Source organism: Zootoca vivipara, chromosome 16 (assembly GCF_963506605.1).
Source record: "Zootoca vivipara chromosome 16, rZooViv1.1, whole genome shotgun sequence".
Classification (NCBI taxonomy): domain Eukaryota; kingdom Metazoa; phylum Chordata; class Lepidosauria; order Squamata; family Lacertidae; genus Zootoca; species Zootoca vivipara.
Window position 1 is genome coordinate 33,821,429 of NC_083291.1, and position 10,865 is coordinate 33,832,293.

Here is a 10,865-nt window from a genome sequence, read left to right on the forward strand (position 1 = left end):
CATCCCAGTACACAGATTGGTGCACAAATCACCTTGAACGCAGACTAAAAGTGGTGTCTGGAGGGGCTCCTGAGAAGGGGGACTTCAAGGACAGGAAAACAAGCCCAGATAAAGCAGCATTGGCAGGGGACCGTTCAGAATGGAAGAAGCAATGTTGCTTAAATCTTCCTCGGCCTACCATTTGGTTTGTGTAACTGGGAAGTCATTTGCATCCTATGCAGATTAGGCTGTTGGGATTTGGGGAACTAGAATGTTGGGATTCGGATAATTTGAATACCCAACTTTTGGAGCTCTTCGTATTTCAGTTATTATTTATTTTTTTTCAAAAAAACTTCCTGAATAGTTTGCCTGCAAACTTGGCTGCCTTGTGACTCGCCCTTGACTCCAAATCGCTTTTGAATAAAAAAATACAAAGCCCTGTACAATTTTGCTTCCTGGTTCCTTCATTGTGAGCACTGTCCATTTATTCCTCACTAGACTCAACTTAGGGACCCAGGTGGCGCTGTGGTTAAATCCCTGTGACGGGGTAAGCTCCCGTTGCTCGGTCCCAGCTCCTGCCAACCTAGCAGTTCGAAAGCACGTCAAAATGCAAGTAGATAAATAGGAACCGCTACAGCGGGAAGGTAAACGGCGTTTCCATGTGCTGCTCTGGTTTGCCAGAAGCGGCTTTGTCATGCTGGCCACATGACCTGGAAGCTGTACGCCGGCTCCCTCGGCCAATAATGCGAGATGAGCGCGCAACCCCAGAGTCGGTCACAACTGGACCTAATGGTCAGGGGTCCCTTTACCTTTACCTTTTTAGACTCAACTTACTGTCTTTTGGACTATTACTAATTCAGATAATGACCTGCCACCTTATTCCATGACAGCTGCAATTCCTACCAAGTCTTAGAGAGAGGCTTTGCCAAGACGTTATTTCTCGAACACTCTCCACAAATTCTAAAAAAAAAGGTTGTGAATCTGGGGTACTTCCTTTTGCAGAAGCTGTGCTGAATCTCCCTTGGCCAGACTTATAGGTACAAGCAACAGAATATTGCAGTGTTTCCCTACTTTTTATGATGGAGCAGATCATTCTTGTTCAGGGATCCTATCAGCCTGGAAGTAGAGCTGGCATTTGTAGAATCAATTTATAGACTCACATAGAGTCTAACTACATTATATTTTAAATTTTATGCTTGCAGCAACCACAGGTTTTAATATTTTTTAAAAAAACCAAGCATGGGATCCACATCTCAGGACCACAGTATACAATCAATCTGTATTATGTTCACAGATAGCTCACACCACACTGATCCTGATCTAGATGAGGAGAGAAGCACATTCGAGGGTGTGTGTTTTTTGGGTGTGTTTTTTTAACGAAAACAGATCTTGATATTATTGCAACAAATGCACTTATAGTGTTGGCTCGCAGTCTGTCTGACTTCTGGTTTCTTTTGACCCTTCTCTGTCTGTTATGCCTCTCTCTCCCTCTTAGCTCAACTGTCATCAGCATTTTGTAAGCTCACCGCTTCTTGTTGGACAGTTTTTCATTGTCTTCATGTCTATTGTAGGTCACCTTTGTGCTCTCTGGGGTATTTTTTAAAAAATGTTTTCCTGTACTTCTGCAAGCCCTGGGTTTCCCCAAGCCTGCTGATACTTCCCTCTCGTTTCTCAGTGGCCTCAGTTTAGCAACAATCCTTGCACCACTCAGCGCATGAATTTGCTATTAGAAGGAGTGACGATCATAATTCCAGGCTTCGTAACATTTCCCATAAATTTAGACTTGATGGCTCTTCAGCCAAAAAGGTTCCCGGGGCAGCTACAGATAGAAATGGGAGCCAAAATCACCAATGCTCACTTATTTGTCCCATGTCCAGAATGGAAATCGTTCCAGTATTCCCTGTTGTTGCGATTTTCAGCCTGCAAACAATGTGTAACAATATGAAATTGATGACAACCCTCCCCCAACTTGCACTGGGTTTCGTTTGCACTGAAATGAATGGTGTGGAGTAACATAATGATAGCTTAAGGACACAATTTATTGCATAAAATTTCACCATTGCAGACTGCAAGACAAATATTGTAGTTTTTGTTGAAAGCTGAACTGCAGCAGAATAGAAACAGTGAAGCTTGCAACAACAACAAAAATACAAGGCAGAACACAATGGATGCCCTCTTACATCCCTCTGGAGAGGTCTGTAATAATTCTATCTTGCCGCTCATAAGACTGGGCTGCCTGGAACTTCTGCTTCCACCAACAGCATGACTAGATGCCTAGGTTGGCTACTGCAGAACCGCAAGCTTTTATCAGATCAGTCCAGAGATGGGTTTTGTGGGTACAACAAACTCTGGCAAGTAGCTATATTCTGATCTAAAAGCATTGCAAGGGAAACAACAAGCAAGGAAAATACTGCAAGGAAATGTGCTGCTTTCATTGACATACTTCCTAGTCCTGTAGGACTATTGTATTTTAATAATATTTTGTTGGAAGCTGCCCAGAGTGGCTGGGGAAACCCAGCCAGATGGGCAGGGTATAAATAATAAATATTTATTATTATTATTATTATTGTTATTATTATTATTATTATTATTACATCAAGCATTTATTTTTCTGTCGGGCTAAGTTTGGATTCACAGTAACAGAAAGCAGTCAGGTAATGTTTACTTTCATCATGAGTATAAGTACTTCAGGGTACATCAAACCATGTTTTGTCCTTCTGTAATTTGTTGAAAGCATTTTCACTCTTCAGTCAAAAAGGTTCCCAGAGCATCTACAGATCAATAACAAGCCAATAACAATGCCCTTTGGTGTTCAATTTAAAAGACATGACAGAAAAGGTAGAAGAGGGGAAGGGAAAAGAAAAAAAGCAAATCCAGGCAGAAGTTCTTACAGTTTTTATAAAGCCCAGGTTGCAATGATTACTGTTAGGTGACAGATGATGCAAAATAAGAACCAAAGGCAGTTGGTATTTCAGCAAAGCCCGTGGAATATCACTGCGTCCTTTCTCTCCCTCTGCCGCAGCCGAGAGGAATAACCACTGCTAGATGATGCAAAGTCGGCGGTGACTGGACTCAAGCTGTTTTTGAGCTGTTTTGGTGCAAGTCCCTACCTCATCGACAAGCCATTCAAGATTGTAAGAGGGTAGCGTGGAGAAGACTGTCAAAGAGCTGCTACAGCAGCCCTGAGTGCCAACTTATGATTTGAAAATTAATAATAATAATTATTTATTATTTATACCCTGCCCATCTGGCTGTGTTTCCCCAGCCACTGTAGGTGGCTTCCAACAAAATATTAAAATACGTAGTGCATCAAACATTAAAAGCTTCCCTAAACAGGGCTGCCTTCAGATGTCTTCTAAAAGTCTGGTAGCTGTTTTTCTCTTTGACATCTGGTGGGAGGACATTCCACAGGACGGGCGCCACTACTAAGAAGGCCCTCTGCCTGGTTCCCTGTAACTTGGCTTCTTGCAGCGAGGGAACCGCCAGAAGGCCCTCGGAGCTGGACCTCAGTGTCTGGGCAGAATGATGGGGGTGGAGACGCTCCTTCAGGTATACTGGGCCGAGGCCGTTTAGGGTTTTACAGGTCAGCACCAATACTTTGAATTGTGCTTGGAAACGTACTGGGAGCCAATGTAGGTCTTTCAAGACCAGTTACAGGTAGGTAGCCGTGTTGGTCTGGGTCGAAGTACCGGTAAAATAAAAAAATTCCTTCAGTAGCACCTTAAAGACCAACTAAGTTTTTATTTTGGTATGAGCTTTCGTGTGCATGCACACTTCTTTCAGTATCTGAAGAAGTGTGCATGCACACGAAAGCTCATACCAAAATAAAAACTTAGTTGGTCTTTAAGGTGCTACTGAAGGAATTTTTTTATTTCAAGACCAGTGTTATGCGGTCTCAGCGGCCACCCCCAGTCACCAGTCTAGCTGCCGCATTCTGGATTAATTGTAGCTTCTGGGTCACCTTCAAAGGTATCCCCACATAGAGCGCATTGCAGTAGTCCAAGCGAGAGATAACTAGAGCATGCACCACTCTGGCGAGACAGTCTGCAGGCAGGTAGGGTCTCAGCCTGCGTACCAGAAGGAGCTCCCCTGGACACAGAAAAAACCTGGTATCTGGGGAAAAGCCTGATAGAATCTGTTGGAAGCAGAGCCTTATTTTTTAATACAGTGGTACCTCTGGTTAAGAATTTGTTCCGGAGGTCTGTTCTTAACCTGAAACTGTTCTTAACCTGAGGTACCACTTTAGCTAATGGAGCCTCCTGCTGCCGCCGCGCCACCACCGCGCGATTTCTGTTCTTATCCTGAAGCAAAGTTCTTAACTTGAGGTACTACTTCCGTGTTAGCGGAGTCTGTAACCTGAAGCGTTTGTAACCTGAAGCATTTGTAACCCGAGGTACCACTGTATAGTGGGCTGAGCATGTGCCTGGATCCTAGAGCGGGAAACAAGATGTGAAGGCAGCACACACATTCCACTCTTCTACAGGTGACTCTTCTGATGTGGCACATTGCTTGGGCAGCATCCATCTTGCCTCAACAGAAGCTGTGGCTGTGGCACAGCCATGCATGCTGAGGCTTCGCATGGCAGCGTGTTAAATGGCAGTGTGGTGGGCTGATCCCAGAAGCCTGGCTCTCTTACTACCTTGGTTGTGCATAACAGAAATCAAGCAGTTGTCCAAGTGATAACAATGCCGAGGATGGTGCCAGCACAAAAAAATACCTTACAGCTGGCTCAGACACCAAACAAACAAAACAGCCAGGACTTCCCACCAAACATCTCAGATGCGTGGGGAACGCTAATCTGCCATGTTGTCTCATTGCCAGGCTCAACACCTTGATTCATCCTAAGGTGGATTGGGTCAATAATACTGGAGCCAATCCAGAGAGTGAGGAACTATAAAAGAGAGGGTGCACATGTGTCCTAATAAAACCCTAACATTCAAGGCTTTTTCAGCTGGAACTCACAGGAACTCAGTTCCGGCACCTCTCAGTTGGGTGCCATTGTCATTCTAAGAGAACAAGGCAGGCGAGTTCTGGCAGCCCTTTTACTAGAAAAATAGCCCTGCTAATATTCATTTCCCCAAGACATTTTGCTGCCCGTGGAAGGACAAGGTGGCACTCTCTCTCTCCTTGCACAGAAGCTGCCTGGGCTGGTAACTGAATCTTACCTCCACGCTGGCAATGAAATGGCATCCACCACTCCAGAGGACAGCAGAGTAGCTCAAGTTGTGTAGGGTAGGCCATGTGGCACACACAGCGTATACGTCCCAACTCTGCTAATGATAGGGCCGGCCCAGCCCTAATCAACAAGCCAGACTCTTCTAGGGTGGGCATCTGTCTTACTCCACAGAGGACATAAAGAGGGAGAGCAGGTGCCTTGAAATAGCCCATCAGCTGTTAGCACCTAGGCCAGGCATCCCCAAACTGCGGCCCTCCGGATGTTTTGGCCTACAACTCCCATGATCCCTAGCTAACAGGACCAGTGGTCAGGGAAGATGGGAATTGTAGTCCAAAACATCTGGAGGGCCGAAGTTTGGGGATGCCTGACCTAGGCTAACCAGGTCAGCTGGTCACGGTCTTCTCTACTTTGGTTAGATGCATTGTATTTAAATTTACAGTAATTAGTTCTACTTCTGCCTATGCACATGCAAGTTAACATATGCAAATAATTGTGTAAATCTGCCCTCTTTTTGGCCAGTGCTTCTTCCTCTGGGGTTGTTTGTTTGTTTGCTTGCTTGTTTGTTTGTTTGTTTGGTGATGTGCAAGTGGCCACACTTGACTTGCCAGATCTCATTGAACAGTCGGGTTCATATACTTGTTGGGGAGCAAGCAGAATATGGGCAGTTCCACACTGCACATTTAAAGTACATTGTCTCCCTCAAAGAATCCTGAGAACAGTTGATTGTGAGGGGTGCTGGGGTCTGTACCTCTGTGAGAGGGGAACTACAGTTCCCACAATTCTTTGCAGGAAGTCATGCGCTTTAAATGTATTTTGTGCAGTAGTTCGAATTCAAACTGTTTGAGAGACAACGTCAAACAGATGCAGCTCGCTAAATGCCAGGCAAGTCAGGCCATGTACAATGAGAGCCAAGAGGAAATGGCTGCAGGAAAGTTCTCTTCCCTGTAGGCTACACTGCCGTGATATGAGATATGAGACTGTGCTCCCATACACAAATGAGAAATTTGCCTAAGCAAAACCAAGCTTTCTTCCTTGACACAAAATGCCTCCCCCACCCCACCCGCTACAATTGCCACTTGTCCACAAAGTTTACAAGAGCTCTCAGAAATATGAGCTCTCTTCATTTCTAAACAAACAGCAAGTTTCAACCTGTTGTGCTTGGGAAATGTTTCAGAAGGTGAACGCAGCATCTGATAAATCAAATAAGGTCTGGGTGGTGCTTCTACAGGTGGGACCTCATACTTTGAAGACCTAAGCCCACACAGGATTCTCCCTTAATTCCCTTCCTGCCACATATCACCTGCTGTCATTTGTCTTATCAATTGCAGACATTTTCCTTTTTTGAAAAAAACAACAACACCCAGTAGTGTCTTAAGCTTGTCTCGCGCCCTAGTGCAGGGATCCCTAGGGTGCCCCCACCCCCGGGGTCCCCCCCCACGCATGCCTCGCCTGCACTTTCCTCAGCGGCTGCCTTGGCCGGGGAAGAGCAGCACCGAAGCCTCCTGGGGAGCGCGGTGCGCCTTCCCGCCAAGCCCCGACCACAGTGCTTCATCCTCCGCCGCCGCCATGTCCCGCAACAGACCCGCCATGCTCGCCGCATCCCCCTCGCCAGGAGGCCTCAATACTCCACCCCAGCTGAGCCATCGCCACGCAGAGAGCTGCAGGGCCGGGAAGGGGAGAGCGCGGCCTCCGGAGTGCGGGGAAAAGGAGAAGGAGGCGCAGCGTGGCGGCGGGGCCAGCATAGGGCTTAGTGGCTGGTTGCGCCCCGCCAGCGCCCCTTAGAGGCTGGCGCCCTGGCGCAACGCGCCACTAGGCCCTATGGCAAAGATGCCTCTGACAACACCTAACTGTACAAGAAGTTAATTGTCATGGTCAAAATCAGCATCCCTTCTTCTCATCAAAGTTTCTGATTCCAGAGTTTGCATTTTATGATGAAAAATTCAGCAGGAAGGGCCTAACATTCAAAGAAACCACTCTCTCAATTTAATACGATCTACACACAGATCTGTATACATTCCCTTCTTACATCTTGACTTGAGTGGATGCAGGGCCCTTCTCAGACCATATCAGCTGCTTGCAGCCATGGCTGTTCACATGCCGGTCATGGAACCTCGCCTTAGGTTAGGCTTGTGCCTTTCCATATGTATATGTCCCACATCACTCTTGCATAACCCCTTTCCGTACTTCCTCCTTATTTCCACCAGCCGATTTCACCGCATCTCTACGCATGCACATACACAGTAGAGGTATCAGCCCTCCTGTTCCACAGTCAAAGCGAAATCTACACACCACTGTGCACCTTGAAACCCCTCCCCACCCCTGCTTTGCACAGCAGCCACAGGCAGACCAATGCTTCCCCACCCACACATGCAAGATCACACAGCAATGACTTCCTCAGAGGTAGGTTAACCCTTTTCCCACCAGATTCAGCGTACAAAGACGAGGTGGATTTCATGCACCCGCTGATGGACGGTGCGCTTCATCGCATGCTCTCCCCTTCCGCTCCCACAGCTCGCGTAGGTTGGTGGCATAAATCATAAATGCCACACTCGATTCCCTTGCTCTTTATTCTAATTCTTGCTGCTTAGATCCTCTGACAAGGGACCCAGGTGGCGCTGTGGGTTAAACCACAGAGCCTAGGGCTTGCTGATCAGAAGGTCGGCGGTTCGAATCCCTGCAACGGGGTGAGCTCCCGTTGCTCGGTCCCAGCTCCTGCCCACCTAGCAGTTCGAAAGCACATCAAAGTGCAAGTAGATAAAGAGGGACCGCTCCGGCGGGAAGGTAAACGGCGTTTCCGTGCGCTGCTCTGGTTCGCCAGAAGCAGCTTTGTCATGCTGGCCACATGACCCGGAAGCTGTCTGCGGACAAACGCTGGCTCCCTCGGCCTATAGAGCGAGATGAGCGCCGCAACCCCAGAGTCGGACACGACTGGACCTGATGGTCAGGGGCCCTTTACCTTTACCTTTTTAGATCCTCTGACACCTGCCTGTCTCTACCCCAAATTATTCAGATGCTAAAACCCCAAATCCTGACCCACAAACGTCCATGGGGAAGTCGGAGAAGCTGTAGATGCCCTCAGTGACCAGCACTAGCATCACGACCTCCCCTGGAGAATTTCTGGTTGCGAGAGACCCTGCTCTTTCTTCACAGCGACGCAGACACTGACAGAGACCTTGCTGCTCAAGCAACGTGACCCTCTTTCCCTTGCCTCATTGCTTACCTGGGACATTTGGGGGCGCAAGTTGATCTCCCGCAAGTTGACGGCATGAGCCGTGAGGTTGTTGAGGAGCTGGCAGAGCAGGACGCCATCGCGCAAGGCTTGGGCCAAGTCGCAGACCTGGGCACCCTCCCAGGTCACTCTGTGGTTGGGGGGCAGCACCCGGCACTGGATAAGCCAGCGGGCGCATTGCTTCCACAGCTCCATTCTCACCACCAACGCCACTCAAGGGGCAGCTCCTGGGTGCTGTGCCGGGGCCGCTTTCTACTGCCACCAGCAGCACCCTTCCTGGTGGCTGCGAAACTGCAACAGGCGACAGCTTCCTCTTTTGCAACTGACACCAGACCACAAAGGGGGAAAAAGGGGCGGTGTGGGGGCTGGGGAACTTCCTCACCCCACCCCGGAGGAGGAGGTGCCAAAGAAGAAGCAAAAAAAAGCCTAGCTTTAACTCAATTTTGCTCAATTCTTTGCCAGGAGTTCAGGGTGCTATAAAGGTCTCTCTTTTCTAGCAGCAGCCATGGGTAGAGCTGTTTTCTGACAGGGCCCAGCTAAGGTGGTGTGCCTTAGTAGACACATTTTGGGGTACAAAGCCAGGAACCAAAATATTTCATGTTGCCTCTCTTGGCAGCGTACACATTTTTTTAAAAAAAATACAAGAGTCTGTAGACCCTGAGGTGCTTGGGGGCAAATAATAATAATAATAATAATAATAATAATAATAATAATACAGTGGTGCCTCGCTAGACGAATTTAATTCGTTCCACGGGTCTTTTCTTATAACGAAAAAATTCGTCTAGCGAATCCCATAGGAATGCATTGAATTTTTTTTGAATTTTTTTTTTGCCCATAGGAACGCATTAATTGAATTTCAATGCATTCCTATGGGAAACCGTGATTTGCTAGACGAAAACGAATTCGTCTAGCGAGGCAACCTCCGCTAGAAAAAACCTTTCATTAAGCGAAAATTTCGTTAAGCAGGGCATTCGTTAAGCGAGGCACCACTGTAATAATAATTTATTTATACCCCGCCCATCTGGCTGGGTTTCCCCAGCCACTCTGGGCGGCTTCCAACAGAAAAATGAAATAAAATAATCTATTAAACATTAAAAGCCTCCCTAAACAGGGTTGCCTTCAGATGTCTTCTAAAAATCTGGTAGCTGCTTTCCTTTTTGACATCTGATGGGAGGGTGTTCCACAGGGCGGGCGCCACCACCGAGAAGGCCCTCTGCCTGGTTCCCTGCAACTTGGCTTCTCGCAATGAGGGAACCGCCAGAAGGCTCTCGGTGCTGGACCTCAGTGTCTGGGCAGAACGATGGGGGTGGAGACGCTCCTTTAGGTATACTGGACCGAGTAACATTCATTTTATTTAAATGCCTTTTAAACCTGCTTTTCTCGCAGAGAGCAAACAACAAAATAATAAAACAAAGTTGAAACCAAGAGGACGAGCAAAAAAAAGGTATGAAATCATAAAGCTGCAGCCAAATCCTGAGGCAGGGAGTTCCACTGACTTGGGCAGGGGTAGGCAAACTAAGGCCTGGGGGCCAGATGCGGCCCGATCACCTTTTAAATCCGGCCCGCGGACGGTCTGGGAATCAGCGTGTTTTTACATGAGTAGAATGTGTGCTTTTATTTAAAATGCATCTCTGAGTTATTTGTGGGGCATAGGAATTGGTTCATTATTTTTTCCAAAATATAGTCCGGCCTACCACATGGTCTGAGGGATGGTGGACCGGCTCACAGCTGAAAAAGGTTGCTGACCCCTGGCCTTGGGTGTGGTGGCCATAGAAAAGGCCCGGCCTAACCAGCTGCTGGAAGGAGCCTTCACAAGACGCAAACTATATATGTGCAGTCTTAAGACTAGCTATAGAAAAGTGCATGAATTGGGAATTATTAAGAGCATGGTACATCTTTGTAGTTTGCGTTGCCTCAGTATTCTTGAGAGGGAAATTAGTTAAGGTCAGGACAGCACCTGCTACAATCTCCCCCAGAGGAGCAAAGTAATGCTGCAATCCAGCCAGAGTTCTCCTGAGGTTTTCAACAACCAAACAGTAAATTTCATGAAAAATGAAGAATCAGTGCTCATAGAGCGAAGCAGTTAAGCAGGGAGCAGGTGCTGAGCACAATGTAGCTCTCCTTGACTTTGCCATCTAGTGGTAAATGGTATATATATACAGTATATTTGTCCTGGGTATAAAACAGAATACAGTAGCGTATAACAGAGCAGAAAACAGCAAGCGCCTAACAAGACCTCAGAGCTTGTAGAGCAGGCATCCCCAAACTCCAGATGTTTTGGCCTACAACTCCCATGATCCCTAGCTAACAGGACCAGTGGTCGGGGAAGATGGGAATTGTAGTCCAAAACATGTGGAGGGCCGAAGTTTGGGGATGCCTGTTGTAGAGTGTCAGAACTGGAGCATTGCTTTTGAACAAAACTTCCCCCTCTTACCAAATGCACCCACAAGAGGTCGTTCTGCTCCATAAAATGCAGTCCTG

The 10,865-nt window shown here is 47.3% G+C and overlaps 1 protein-coding gene across 2 annotated transcripts in view; it reads right to left on the reverse strand.

The window, feature by feature from the left end:
• Positions 1–8,669, reverse strand: part of VAV1 (vav guanine nucleotide exchange factor 1) — a 78,263-nt gene extending 69,594 nt beyond the window's left edge. For both annotated transcript variants that reach the window (XM_035141112.2, XM_035141111.2), the window contains exon 1: positions 8,376–8,669. In XM_035141112.2, the coding sequence (XP_034997003.1) occupies positions 8,376–8,579 (204 nt within the window). In that variant the 5' untranslated portion in view covers positions 8,580–8,669. The remainder of the gene's footprint in view (positions 1–8,375) is intronic.
• Positions 8,670–10,865: the final 2,196 nt, after the last annotated feature.